This window comes from Leucoraja erinacea, chromosome 30 (genome assembly GCF_028641065.1).
Source record: "Leucoraja erinacea ecotype New England chromosome 30, Leri_hhj_1, whole genome shotgun sequence".
NCBI classification, from domain to species: domain Eukaryota; kingdom Metazoa; phylum Chordata; class Chondrichthyes; order Rajiformes; family Rajidae; genus Leucoraja; species Leucoraja erinaceus.
The window spans coordinates 4936310-4951775 of NC_073406.1; the positions used below are offsets into that span (position 1 = coordinate 4936310).

The 15466-nt window shown below is 45.8% G+C and overlaps 1 protein-coding gene across 2 annotated transcripts in view; it reads left to right on the plus strand.

Moving 5' to 3' along the window:
• LOC129711535 (tumor necrosis factor receptor superfamily member 5-like) overlaps nt 1–15319 on the plus strand; it is an 18765-nt gene extending 3446 nt beyond the window's left edge. Inside the window, exons 2-7 of one of the 2 annotated variants that reach the window (XM_055659213.1) lie at nt 7161–7289; nt 8435–8581; nt 9455–9536; nt 11923–12110; nt 12527–12634; nt 14119–15319. In XM_055659213.1, the coding sequence (XP_055515188.1) occupies nt 7161–7289; nt 8435–8581; nt 9455–9536; nt 11923–12110; nt 12527–12634; nt 14119–14216 (752 nt within the window). In that variant the 3' untranslated portion in view covers nt 14217–15319. Of the gene's footprint in view, nt 1–7160; nt 7290–8434; nt 8582–9454; nt 9537–11922; nt 12111–12526; nt 12962–14118 lie in introns of those variants that run through there. The other variant, XM_055659212.1, reaches the window with a different exon arrangement.
• Nucleotides 15320–15466: the final 147 nt, after the last annotated feature.

The window sequence follows — 15466 nt, forward strand, 5'->3', positions numbered from 1 at the left end:
CAGTTAAATATTGGCAACAGTGGCACTGTTGTCATTTGCCACTCAGCCATTATGTTTGTTTACTTCACTGACTATTTCTAACCCCCCTCCCCCCCAATTCCTTTGACGGGTTGAATAGAAATGTCCCAAATCTCATTGTTTTATTAATTGAACACATAGATGAACATTCTCAAAAAATGTAATCAGATGGAAACTGATTCAGATGCGATATTTAAGAGCTTGTTCATAGAAGGGGCATATTTTAAAGGGTGACTGAGATACTTGCAATACTTGCAGGGGAATGTGTGAGGAGATTATTATTTGTCTTTAGTTTTAGCTTGAACCAGGACATCTGAAGATTCAAAATTTAATATAGTAATTGTGCTGATACTGACCCCCAACCAACCACGTAATGAATATCATCCATTCCGGAGATTTTACTTTTATGATGCCATTTAAACTTCACTTTGATTTCAATCACTTCAATGTAAAAGTAATTGGGAATGGGGAGCATTGGAACAAAAATTGCCCTCGGTACATATTAACTGTAATACAATAATGTATGCATGTTGGTAGGTGCAATCAAAACAAAGATCTTTTTATCATTTTGTGTTATGAAAACCACAGAAAATATTATGTACTCTCAAGATCACATTTAATAGAATAATATTGCTTTAATATATAGTTATTGGACTTTGCATTTTGCAAGTCCCAGCTGAGAGGAAGACAGCAAAATACTGAAAATATTGGGGGTGAAAATAACTTCAGGGCAGTTTGTTAGGAAAATGTAAGAAATGGTAACAGAATACATACAGCTGAGTGAGTATAATTTCATGGATGAGAAATTGTGTTCAACCAATTGACTTATTCTTTGACAAAGTAACAAGCATGTTAGATAACAAGGAAGCCAATGAACACCCTTCCCCCCCTCCCCCACCCCCCCCCCCCCCCCCCCCCCCTCCCCCCCCCACCCCCACCCGCTCACCACGCTCTCTCAGGCTTGGTCTCTTGTAATTTTTCACTCCCAACTCTCACCCAATGTTGGCAGCCCTGCAAATTAAACTTCCTAAGATCTGCAAACATAGACACAAAATGCTGGAGTAACTCCCTGGGTCAGGCAGCTTCTCGAGATGCCCATTTTCTCCAGAGATGCTGCCTGTCCCGCTGAATTCCTCCAGTATTTTGTGTGTCTCGTGCTTTTTATATGGGCTGGGGTTAAATAATCCATGTTCGCACATTTCCACTCCTTCTCCTCCTGTTGTCACTGAGAATCTGACAGTAACTCAGCATCCTGTTAAAAGGAAGTCAATATGTTTACAGTGGACCCATTTCTGTGGAAACAACATGCCTTGTCAGCACTTCCTGCGTTACAGGAACTTCCTTCAACTTGTTGCCCACTAAAATCCCCCCTCCCACTTCACGTTTCACGAGATCGGCCACATTCATCTGAAGCCAGCAAAATATCGATCCTTTAGGCTCCTCCCAATGTCCACCTCCCTTCTGCCGGCACGGTGGCGCAGCGGTAGAGTTGCTGCCTCACAGCGCCAGAGACCCAACTTCGATCCTGACTACGGGTGCTGCCTGCACCGCCATTCAATGTGATCATGGCTGATCATCCCCAATCAGTACCCCGTTCCTGCCTTCTCCCTATATCCCATGACTCCGCTATCTGTAAGAGTCCTATCTAGCTCTCTCTTGAAAGTATCCAGAGAACTGGTCTCCACCGCCCTCTGAGGCAGAGAATTCCACACTCACAACTCTCTGGGTGAAAAAGTGTTTCCTCGTCTCCGTTTTAAATGGCTTACCCCTTATTCTTAAACAGTGGTCCCTGGTTCTGGACTCCCTCAACATCAGGTACATGTTTCCTGCCTCTTGCGTGCCAAACCCTTAATAATCTTATATGTTTCAATAATATATCCTCTCATCCTTCTATACTCCAGAGTATACAAGCCAAACATCCAGATATGTGCGTGGATATGTCAGTATGTGTGTGGATATGTCAGTATGTGTGTGGATATGTCAGTATGTGTGTGGATATGTCAGTATGTGTGTGGATATGTCTGTATGTGTGTGGATATGTCTGTATGTGTGTGGATATGTCTGTATGTGTGTGGATATGTCTGTATGTGTGTGGATATGTCAATGTGAGTGTAGATATGTCTGTATGTGTGTGGATATGTCTGTATGTGTGTAGGTATGTCAGTATGTGTGTAGATATGTCTGTATGTGTGTGGATGTCTGTATGTGTGTGGATATGTCAATGTGAGTGTAGATATGTTAGATGTATACACAATTTTGTAGATATGTCAGTAGAAGAAACATCCTCTTCACAGAAATATATTCTTGTGCTGCTTATTTTGTGACGGCATTTTATTAATATGTTGAGGTCATTTTTAATGTGTTTATTATATAGTTTGTTGAACACTGTGTTTGCAGACATACTGCGCTGCTGCAAGTAAGAATTTCATTGTTCCATTTCGGTACATATGACAATGAAATACCCTTGACCCAATTGCAGACTCTTAATGGAAATATCATAACTTATAATAAATTACCATGAATGAGGCTGTTAATAATCTAAAAATGTAATCTAACCTTCATTTTGACTAATCAGCCAAATTAATCTGTACCATGCCGTCATGAAGTTAATTTGGGCGATTAGTCACTGTAAAGGTCATCAAAATTTGCGGATTATTCGCACTCATTCATAATAAAATTGAAGGGAGAAATAGTTTTAAAGTTTTCAATTAAATAAAAGTCAAGCTTGATTTGATTTGTAAATGTCAACATGGCATCGAGGTTGGTGATATAGTGGTCAGACGTATAAGGAAATGAGTGGTATGTGATTGATTGAAAGGAAACAGGCCATTCGGCCCATCGAGTCCATGCTGACCATTGATCACCTGTTCTATGCTATCCCACTTTCCCATCTGCTCCCTACACATTGGGGGGTAAATTTACAGCGGGTCAATTATCCTACAAACACGCACGTCTTTGGGATGTGGGAGGAAACCGGAGCACCCGGAGGAAACCCACGCGGTCACGGGGAGAACGTGCAAACTCCACGCTGACAGCAGCCGAGGTCAGGATCGAACCTGGGTCTCTGGTGCTGTGAGGCAGCTGCTCTACCCGCTGCGCCACTGCGCGGATTGGCGCAATGAATAAATGAAATAAGAAAAAAATAGCTGCATCTGTTATTTTTCACCAGGAGTAAACAGTGACAGAGTAAGGTGGGCGATCGGTGGGTTAACTGAGTCATTTGCTATATACATGTCTACTTGGTAGTTGTAAATTCCACCTCGGTAAACATTTAAAATAACTGTTTCCACTCTGTGATATTTTCTGTTCCTACTTTCACTGACGAGTAAGCATGTTTGAACCGTCCTATTGAATGTTTGATGAAGATCAAAGCGAACAGCCCCGACTAATCTTTCTGCCTATTCAACAATCTTGCAAATTGTGGCAACTTAAAGCATCAACATCTTGTAAAGATTCCCACTCAAAAACTTTCCCGCTTTCAGTTCAAAGATAAAGGTTTGCAATTAACTGCAAGGCCTGGCAGTAACGTGAATGTCTTACAAGTAAACACAGTGAACAGATAGTGTGCAGTGAATAGAATTAGCTCAATGTGGAACATTTTGACTTACAATAAAGCTAGTTGGCTCAGAAAATGCACGAGAGTGTGCTGGAGATGATAAGAAAGGTGAATGGAGTTTGTCCTATGTAATTATAACTGACAATGTGCCCTGGCCGAACCACATTGGTGCCATGGCCACTAAATCACACCACTGCTTCTACCTCCTCAGTAGGTGAAGAAAACTTGCGATCCAGTTTCCTCCCACGCTCCAGACATGTAGGTCCCACCCCCACCCAGGGCCCACACCAGCTTCTCGTTTTCACCCAACAAACAGATAACAATGGCCTGTTTCCTTTATCATCGTAACTTTTTTGCATATCTTTCATTCATTGTTCTTTATCTCTCTACATCACCGTCTATATCCCTAGTTTTCCTTATCCCCAACTAGTCTAAAGATGGGTCTCGACCCAAAACGTCACCCATTCCTTCTCTCCAAATAAGTTGCCTATCCCGCTGAGTTACTCCGGCTTTTTGTGTCTATCTTCGAGTTGTAGGTTAATTGGCTTCTGTAAAATGTCCTTAGTGTGGACGACAGAACTAATGTAGGGGTGACGGCGGGTAAACTCGGACACGGTGGACTGAAGGACCTGTTTCCACGAGGTACCACGTATCTCTAAATCTGCACTTTCCCAGCAACTGTAGCATTGTAAGTTCATAGGTGATAGGAGCAGAATTGGGCCATTCGGCCCATCACATCTACTCCTCCATTCAATCATGGCCGATCTATCTTTCCCTCTCAACCCCATTCTTCTGCCTTCTCCCCACAACCCCTGACACCCGTACAAATCAAGAATCTATCAATCTCCGCCTTAAAAAATATCCATTGACTTGGCCTCCACAGCCGTCTGTGGCAATGAATTCCACAGATTCACCACCCTCTGACTAAAGAAATTCCTCCTCGTCTCCTTTCTAAAGGTACGTCTTTTTATTCTGAGGCTGTGCCCTCTGGTCCTAGACTCTCCCACTAGTGGAAACATCCTCTCCACATCCACTCTATCCGGGGCTTTCACTATTCAGTAAGTTTCAATGAGGTGCCCCCTCATCCTTCTAGACTCCAGCGAGTGCAGTCCCAGTGCCGACAAAGGCTCATCATTATATTTTGTACTCTGCCCGTTTTCTCTTTAGCATTTCTTGATGTACTCATCTAAGGAACTGAGGAACTGCAGATGCTGGTATATAAACCAAAGATAGACACAAAAAGCTGGTGTCCAAAACGTCACCTGTTCCTTTACTCCAGGCGTGCTGCCTGACCCGCTGAGTTACTCCAGCACTCTGTGTCCATGTTCTCCAGAGATGCTGGCCTGACCTGCTGAGAACCTCCAACATTTTGATAACAAACTGTTTTTCAACGCATCTCGGCACGTGTAACAATAATTCAGCATTAATTTAAGTGTAAAAAGGTTCATCAGTTCATCGTAAAAATCTCGAGTTTGATCTAAAGTATAGTTTTTTTTTGTTTCCTCCTGAGGGTTTTTTTTTTGTTTCCTCCTGAGAGCTAACAGTGTTGAAATCTCTTCTGCATATTGTGCAGAATTGCCTTGTGAGGCCTTGTCTCACTGAGTGATCTCCAAATATTGCCACTTTACTGATAGCTCCCTGATTACGGGTATTCTGAATCACACCCGGTTTCCCGGTAAGAATGGATCTAGTACCATCACTCCATCTCGCTTTTGAGAAGACGATGACAAATGTGGGAGTCACTGGTCCACAGATGGGCCGATGTGCTGATTCATCACGCTGGGTCTATCAATATATCAGCTATCTCAGTGTTTAAGAAGGAACTGCAGATGCTGGAGAATCGAAGGTACACAAAAATGCTGGAGAAACTCAGCAGGTGCAGCAGCATCTATGGAGCGAAGGAAATAGGCAACGTTTTGGGCCGAAATGTTGCCTATTTCTAGAAGGATTTCGGCCCAAAACGTTGCCTATTTCTAGAAGGATTTCGGCCTGAAATGTTGCCTATTTCCTTCATAGAAACATAGAAACATAGAAATTAGGTGCAGGAATAGGCCATTCGGCCCTTCGAGCCTGCACCGCCATTCAATATGATCATGGCTGACCATCCAACTCAGTATCCCGTACCTGCCTTATCTACATACCCCCTGATCCCCTTAGCCACAAGGGCCACATCTAACTCCCTCTTAAATATAGCCAATGAACTGGCCTCAAACTACCCTCTGTGGCAGAGAGTTCCAGAGATTCACCACTCTCTGTGTGAAAAAATGCGTTCTTCTCATCTCGGTTTTAAAGGATTTCCCCCTTATCCTTAAGCTGTGACCCCTTCGCTCCATAGATGCTGCTGCACCCGCTGAGTTTCCCCAGCTTTTTTTGTGTACCTATCAGCTATCTCACATGCGGGACTTTGTCCTCTGGCTCGTTGCTGCAAAATTGTCCTGAGATATAAATACATAGAAACATAGAAGCATAGAAATTAGGTGCAGGAGTAGGCCATTCGGCCCTTCGAGCCTGCACCGCCATTCAATATGATCATGGCTGATCATTCAACTCAGTATCCCGTACCTGCCTTCTCTCCATACCCCCTGTTCCCTTTAGCCACAAGGGCCACATCTAACCCCCTCTTAAATATAGCCAATGAACTGTGTGGCCTCAACTACCTTCTGTGGCAGAGAATTCCAGAGATTCACCACTCTCTGTGTGAAAAATGTTTTTCTCATCTCGGTCCCAAAAGATTTAGCCCTTATCCTTTAACTGTGACCCCTTGTTCTGGACTTCCCCAACATCGGGAACAATCTTCCTGCATCTAGCATGTCCAAACCCTTAAGAATGTTGCAAGTTTCTATAAGATCCCCCTTCTGATTGATGCTTTATAGTCACGGACACTGGGTACAGTGAGATTCTTTGTTTGCGTTCAGTACAAGTACAAAGTAACAGAAGTCCCATCTTCGGAATGATGGCATCTCGGGTTGGGACTCTTCTTCAGACACAGTCAGATTGAGGAAGGGTCCCAACCCAAAATACTGCCTCCCCATTTGCTGCCTGAGCCCCTCAGTTTGTTCCGCACTTTGCATTTTAGTCCAATCGGCCTTTTCAGAGAGTTTAGACTCCTCCAGAATAAGACTGTCATCCGCTCACCTCAGAACATGAACACGAATGCAAAATACAGGTAATAACACACACTCCTCCGCTCAGTCAGTCCCGTAGATTAGCCCAGCGGGTAGAGTTGCTGCCTCACAGCGCCCAGAGGCCCGGGTTCGATCCTGACCTCGGGTGCTGTCTGCGTGGAGTTTGCACGTTCTACCAGTGACTGCGTGGGTTTCCTCTGGGTGATCCAGTTTCCCCCCCCCCCCCCCCCCCCCCCCCCCCCCCACCCCCACAAGACGTGCGGGTTTGTAGGTTGAGTGGCCAGGAGTGGATGCAAACGTGGGTTTATACAGAAGTACCATGAACGGGTGATCGATGGTCGGCGTGGACTCGGTGGGCATAGAGTTTGTTTGCACGAGTTCAAAACCGGTTCAGTGTCAACGCTGTTTAATTTCCAAACTCTGACCTAAAGCATGATCTTTGCAATGTTTCCCCTTGACAGGAACTAAGTTGGTTAGTCGGTGCACTCGCTCCAACCTGAAGAGTAAGTGTGAGTCTTGCATCAGTGGGACCTTTAGTGCGAGCTGGAACATATACGGATACTGTCCCCTATGTAAAACGTGCTCGGAAGGTGAGTGTGCAGACTGGGCGATCGCTTCGCTGAACTCCGTCACTCAGCCCGCCTTGGCCTGTGTGATCTCCCCGCTTGCCAAACTCTTTAACTCCACTTCCCATTCCCACACTGAACGTTCTGTCCTGGGCCTCCTCCATTGTCAGAGCAAATTGGAGGAACAGCACCTCATATTTCGCTTGGGCTGCTTACAACAAGTGACCATTGCATCCCCTCTCTGTCCGTCTCTCCCCCCACCCTTGTCAGTGTACTAGTTTCACTGTCGTCCAGTCGAGTTCCAATTCTTGTGATGCATTATCTTATGGCAGAATGTGGTTGGCATTCAAGGGGAATGTCTAAGAAGGGGATCTCATTGAAACATATTAGATTGTTAAGGGCTTGGACACACTAGAGGCAGGAAACAGGGTAAAGGGCTGCTTTACACTAGGAAGAGTTCAGTTTTTCACTTGCACTGATGTGATGTCGTTGAATTCTTCCTGCACAGGAATTGGTGCTTTAGGGTAGTTCCTGTCCCCAAAACAGCAGCGGAAACCTGTAAAATGTCACACACGTTACTTGCTGCAACTTCCAGTTTATTACAGATTAAAACATCACAACATCATTCTTCACTCCTATTCTCATTATTGCATTCTTGTTATTAAGATCTCGTTGAAACATATAAGATTGTTAAGGGCTTGGACACGCTAGAGGCAGGAAACGTGTTCCCGATGATGGGGGAGTCCAGAACCAGGGGCCACACAGTTTAAGATTAAGGAGTAAGCCATTTAGAACGGAGACGAGGAAACACTTTTTCTCACAGAGAGTGGCGAGTCTGTGGAATTCTCTGCCTCAGAGGGCGGTGGAGGCAGGTTCTCTGGATGCTTTCAAGTGAGAGCTAGATAGGGTTCTTAAAAAATAGCGGAGTCAGGGGATATGGGGAGAAGGCAGGAACGTGGTACTGATTGGGGATGATCAGCCATGATCACATTGAACGGCGGTGCTGGCTCGAAGGGCTGAATGGCCTCTACTCCTGCACCTATTGTCTATTGTGTTGCAGCGCTTTCCAAATTATTCTTTCAAAAAGGAAGTTCTAGCATGCAGAATGTGCACTGGCTTTATTGTAATAACAGATCATTTTATGAAAATGCTTTCTCTTTCCAATCCAGCAAATGGTCTTCAAATAGAGATGGAATGTACCAAAAAATCCCAAGTTAAATGCACTTGTCGACCCGGATACGCATTGAACGCTGCTCCTCCCACAGACACGGAGAAATGTTTCAAAATATGTAACGAAGGAGAGCAAGTGAAACGAGGTACGAACCTGTTCACATGTTCAAGTAAGGATTTCATTGTTCCAACTGATACATGTGACAGTAAGACACTATTGACTCTTGACTTCAGCAAACAGCATCCATCTTCTGATCAAATCACCCCCACACCAGTATCCATCTATCACTTGCCAGAGATTGACACAAAATGCTGGAGTTACTCAGCAGGTCAGACAGCATCTCTGGAGAAAAGGAATGTTGGACAGGCTAGATGCAGGAAGATTGCTCCCGATGTTGGGGAAGTCCAGGACAAGGGGTCACAGCTTAAGGATAAGGGGGAAATCCTTTAAAACCGAGATGAGAAGAACTTTTTTCACACAGAGAGTGGTGAATCTCTGGAACTCTCTGCCGCAGAGGGTAGTCGAGGCCACAGTTCATTGGCTATATTTAAGAGGGAGTTAGATGTGGCCCTTGTGGCTAAGGGGATCAGAGGGTATGGAGAGAAGGCAGGTACGGGATACTGAGTTGGATGATCAGCCATGATCATATTGAATGGCGGTGCAGGCTCGAAGGGCCGAATGGCCTACTCCTGCACCTGATTTCTATGAATTGGTGAAATCCTTCTTCAGTCTGGAGGGATTTTGACCCGAAACATCACCCATCTCCTTAGATGCTGCCTGACCCGCTGAGTAACTCCAGCATTTTGTGTCTATCTTTGGTGTAAACCTGCTTTGGTCATTGGCTTTGGTAAAAAATGTAAATTGTGTGCAGGATAGTGCGAGTGTACGTTTGATGAAACTCGCCACATGAGTGGATATATGTCGGCCAACTGGAGAGTAAATAACTTCCTGCTTAACAGTTATAAAGGAGCGCTCTTAAAGAAACCGTGCAAACGTACTGACCCTTGTTTCCTTGCAGGAGATTCCAACGCCTGTGAACCGTGTCTGCCAGGATTTTATTCGAATAAAAAAGGAACCAAATCGTGCAAAGCGTGGACAAGGTAGTTGTGATTCCTTGTGAAACACAAGGTGCTGGCGGGACTCAGTGGGTCGGGCAGCATCTGGGGAGGGAATGGACAGGCAGGGCCATGGGGGCCGGGACCCTTCTATGTCTGGCTCAATGAATATCAGACCCCCTGGTGAAATCTTTCATCATAAGGTCATAAAGGATAGGAGTAGAATTAGGCCATCCAGCCCATCATGTCCATTCCGCCATTCAATCATGGCTGATCTATCTCTCCCCCCTAACCCCATTCTCCTGTCTTCTCCCCATAACCTCTGACACCCGTACCAATCAAGAATCTATCTAACTCTGCCTTAAAGACATCCACTGACTTGGCCTCCACAGCCTTCTGTGGCAAAGAATTCCACAGGTTCACCACTCTCTGACTAAATACACTTCTCCTCATCTCCTTCCTAAAAGAATGTCCTTTAATTCTGAGGCTATGACCTCTAGTACTAGACTCCCCCATTAGTGGAAACCTCCTCTCCACATCCTATCTTTCTAAGCCTTTTACTGATCCGGTATCACGGATAATCTCTGGATACTTTCAAGAGAGAGCTAGATAGGGCTCTTAAAGATAACGGAGTCAGGGGATATGGGGAGAAGGCAGGAACGGGGTACTGATTGGGGATGATCAGCCATGATCACATTGAATGGCGGTGCTGGCTCGAAGGGCCGAATGGCCTTCTCCTGCACCTACTGTCTATTGTCTATTGTCTCACTCTCCCACAGAGAACCATCAGTTCCCATGGAGACCCATCAGTTCCCCTCTGCCTACAATCCCCGCGAGGCCTAGCGGAACTTGGCCTCACCCTCAACCACTTCTCCTTTGACTCCTCTCGGGCAGCTTCTGGGGAGGGAATGGCCAGGCAACCTATTTTCTATGTTTCATTGGAGGGCCTCAACTATCTTTAATTGGATTTTATTGACTTGGCCTCCACAGCAATGAATTCCACAGATTCACCACCCTCTGACTGAAGACATTCCTCCTCATCTCCTTTCTAAAGTCACGTCCTTTTATCCTGAGGCTATGCCCTCTGGTCCTAGACTCTCCCACTAGTGGAAACATCCTCTCCACATCTACTCTATTTAGGCCTTTCACTACTGGGTAAGTTTCAATGAGCCCCCCCCCCCTTCATGTTGCCAGGGCTGGAAGGTGTGAGCTGTCGGGAGAGGTTGAGTAGGCTGGGTCTCTATTCCATGGAGCGCAGGAGGATGAGGGGTGATCTTATAGAGGTATACAAAATCATGAGAGGAATTGTTCGGGCAGATGCACAGGGTCTCTTGCCCAGAGTAGGGGAATCGAGGACCAGAGGACATAGGTTCAAGGTGAAGGGGAAAAGATTTAATAGGAATCCGAGGGGTAACATTTTCACCAAAGGGTGGTTAGTGTACGGAACAAGCTGCCACAGGAGGTAGTTGAGGCTGGGACTACCCCATTGTTTGAGAAACAGTTGGACAGGTACATGGCAAGGACAGGTTTGGAGGGATATGGACCAAATGCAGGCAAGTGGGACTAGTGTAGCTGGGACATTGTTGGCCGGTGTTGGCAAGCTGGGCCGAAGGGTCACTCTGTATCACTCTATGAATATCCTTCTAAACTTCAGCGAGTTCAGGCCCAGTGCCGTCAAATGCTCATCGTATGTTAACCCACTCATCCCTTGGTGCTGAAAAAAAGGTAATGGGGATGAGTGGGTCATGGGATGAGGCGCTGCTGCTGCTGCACTCCACGGGCTGCACTACGTCGGGGCGGATGAGGTGGGGCAGGACGCGGCGCTCCGACCCGACCGTCCCCCCGACCCGAGTAGTAGCGGTCAAATACGGGACAGTTGGCAACCCTAAACACAGAGCAACAGTTGGCCGTTGTGGGCAAGTTGGGACGAAGGGTCTGTTTCCACACCATATCACTCTTTGGCTCTAACTTTAGACCTGTCCCACGGTACGAGTTCATTCCAAGAGCTCTCCCGAGTTTAAAAAAAATCAACCTCGTGGTAAGCACGGAGAATGAACGCAGCGGGTACGTCGGCGCTCGGGGACGTCTCTTAGCGCTAACGGCAGGTACTCGGGAAGACTCGCTAACGGCAGGTACGCACGGGAAGACTCGTGAAGATTTTTCAACATGTTGAAAAATGTCCACGAGAGCCCCGAGTACCGACGAGTGGCCATTACCGTAAATCTCTGAGTTCGAATCAGGGCAAAGTCGAGGAGAGCTCTTGGAATGAACTCGTACCGTGGGACAGGGGTTTAAGTCCATAGAGCTGAAGAGACATCTCCTTGAATAAGTTGATATCATTGGAGATTTTTATACCACGACCATTCATCTCAAGGGCCATCAAGCCCAGAAACACACGTTGTATTAATGCCCTCCATTTGCCTTTGTGTAGATGTACTGACGACCAACGGTATTTAATTAAGAATGGATCACAAACGGAGGACGCGGTGTGCAGTTCCTCCGAGCCTCGACAAACGACCACCAGCAAAAGAAGGCCCCCTTCCACCGAGACCACCCCCAGCACGACGCTGCTGAGAATAACAACCCATCCAACCTCAGCCACAACCACAGGCAGACCAAGTAAGACCTGATAACCTTGTGTGAGAAAGAACTGCAGGTGCTGGTTAAAATCGAAGGTAGACACAACATGCTGGAGTAACTCAGCGGGACAGGCAGCATCTCTGGAGAGAAGGAATGGGCGACGTTTCGGGTAGAGACCCTTCTTCAGACCCTCGTTATCACCTTCTCCATAGCCAACAATGGATCATTGTGGGCTCCACCTTTCCTTGATTATCTCGTTTCCCTCTCCCCTGACTCTCAGTCTGAAGAAGGGTCACTCCAGTTACTCCAGCATTTTGTTTCTTTCTTCTAAGATACTTTGATTGTACTGTATGTGGTAAGCAAAATCTACATTTGTTGGTAGCGTCAATGATGAATGTGATGGAATGTTGAGTTGTGGACCAAACGTCAATACCATGTCACTTCTTTCCATTCAGGTTTGCTGAAAGACAATGCATTTTTCATCTGTGTCATCGTTGTGACTGCCCTATTGTTATTCATTGTCATATTCAGGAGAATGATGTCCTGCAAAGACGGACACCGGGGTAAGAACCAAAGGTTTTGGAAGGATCTTATCTTCATTCATTCTGCCCGCTCATCATTTTTCACCCAGAGAGTTGTGAATTTATGGAATTCCCTGCCACAGAGGGCAGTGGAGGCCAAGCCACTGGATGGATTTAAGAGAGAGTTAGATAGAGCTCTAGGGGCTAGTGGAGTCAAGGGATATGGGGAGAAGGCAGGCACGGGTTATTGATAGGGGACGATCAGCCATGATCACGGTGAATGGTGGTGCTGGCTCGAAGGGCCGAATGGCCTCCTCCTGCACCTATTTTCTGTTTCTATGACACATATATTTTTAGTCATAGTCATACAGCATGGAAACAGGCCCTTCGGCCCAACGTGCCCAACATGTCCCATCTACACTAGTCCCAGCTGGCTGCGTTTGGTCCATATCCCTCCAAACCTGTCCTATCCATGTACCTGTCTAATTGTTTCTTTAATGTTGCGATAGTCCCTGCCTCGGTTTAGTGATACAGCTTTAAAGATGGCCCTTCGGCCCATCGAGTCCACACCACTCATCGATTATCATAGACAAAGGAACAGGCTTTCATTTATCCTGTAGCCATATAAATAATTTCAATTAATTCATGGGCCAAACATGGATAAATGCTCCTCCCTTCAATGGGGCATCTGCCACGACCTTAGACAATAGACAATAGGTGCAGGAGTATGCCATTTGACCCTTCGAGCCAGCACCGCCATTCAATGTGATCATGGCTGATCATCCCCAATCAGTACCCCGTTCCTGCCTTCTCCCCATATCCCCTGACGGAGCAGCGTTCAATGCGTATCCGGGTCGACAAGTGCATTTAACTTGGGATTTTTTGGTACATTCCATCTCTATTTGAAGACCATTTGCTGGATTGGAAAGAGAAAGCATTTTCATAAAATGATCTGTTATTACAATAAAGCCAGTGCACATTTTGCATGCTAGAATTTCCTTTTTGAAAGAATAATTTGGAAAGCGCTGCAACACAATAGACAATAGGTGCAGGAGTAGGCCATTCAGCCCTTCGAGCCAGCACCGCCATTCAATGTGGTCATGGCTGATCATCCCCAATCAGTACCCCGTTCCTGTCTTCTCCCCATATCCCCTGACTCCGCTATTTTTAAGAGCCCTATCTGGCTCTCTCTTGAAAGCATCCAGAGAACCCGCCTCCACCGTCCTCTGAGGCAGAGAATTCCACAGACTCACCACTCTGTGAGAAAAAGTGTTTCCTCGTCTCCGTTCTAAATGGCTTACTCCTTATTCTTAAACTGTGTGGCCCCTGGTTCTGGAGTCCCCCAACATCGGGAACATGTTTCCTGCCTCTAGCGTGTCCAAGCCCTTAACAATCTTATATGTTTCAACGAGATCTTAATAACAAGAATGTAATAATGAGAATAGGAGTGAAGAATGATGTTGTGATTGGTTTTAATCTGTAATAAGCTGGAAGTTGCAGCAAGTAACGTGTGTGACATTTTACAGGTTTCCGCTGCTGTTTTGGGGACAGGAACTTCCCTAAAGCACCAATTCCTGTGCAGGAAGAATTCAACGACATCACATCAGTGCAAGTGAAAAACTGAACTCTTTCTAGTGTAAAGCAGCCCTTTGCCGCTAAAGTTTACAAGTGAACTATTTTCCCTGAACTAAAATGTGAATATGAAGAAAACTGTTCAGCAATGACTCAGGGATTTTGATATCAGTGTTCCACAGACCTCATTTAGAAATAAGTATATATTTCTGCTTTTGCCAAATACCACAGTCTGACGAAGGATCTCGACCTGCAACGTCACCCATTGAATCTGAAGAAGGGTCTCGACCCGAAACGTCACCCGTTCCTTCTCTCCAGAGATGCTGCCTGTCCCGCTGAGTTACTCCAGCATTTTGCTTCGATGTTCATTTCTCATACGGTCCAGAGACTTTGCGTTAAGAACTTACAGATTTGCTTTCTTTTTTGTTTACTTGGGATCGAAAGATTTTTAATTCTCTCAGTCCCAGCCTTGATGTAGATACGAAGGATTTAAAAAAAATATGGATTCATGATCATCGTTTCCTGAAAAATAAATGTGGTTGCAGGTTTAGCTTTGGTGCAGGATGCAGCGTGGAAACAGGGCCGTCGGCCCACCGACCATCCACCATCCGTTCACACAAGTTCTATGCCATCCCACTTTCTCATCCGCTCCCTACGCAAAGGGGGCAATTTGCAGAGGGCCGATGAACCTACAAACCCGCACACAACTTTGAGATGCGGAGGGAGACGGGAGCACCCGGAGGAAACCCACGCAGTCACGGGGTGGAGCGTGCAAACTCCTCGCAGACAGCACCCGAGGTTAGGATTGAAGCCGGGTCTCCCAGCAGCTCCAGTGATCTAGAGATTATATTCCTATCTCTGTAATGCAACACATGATGGTGCAAGACCACCAATGTATAGATTTCTGTAATAAATTTTATGTTTCTGTAATTGTGAACATTTAGAACAGGCACTACTTTATTAATTTTGTTGCTATAGCAACAACAATGTCAACTTGCTTTCCTTGTTTCTTCCAACTTATGACAGAGAATTCAGAAACACAAAGAAATCTCTCAAACTTGATATATTTATTTATTTCCTGTTTCTCAAACTGGTGGTGTCCCACGTCAGAGCAGTCGATAACTAATCACCCTGAGAGAGTTGGTTAGACTTTAGAGATACAGCACGGGAAGCTGCAGACCAGCGATCCCTGCACACTAGCACTATCCTACACACACTACAGATAGTTTAGATTTGTTTACCAAAGCCAATTAATCTACAAACCTGCACGTCTTTGGAGTGTGGAAGGAAACCGGAGCACCT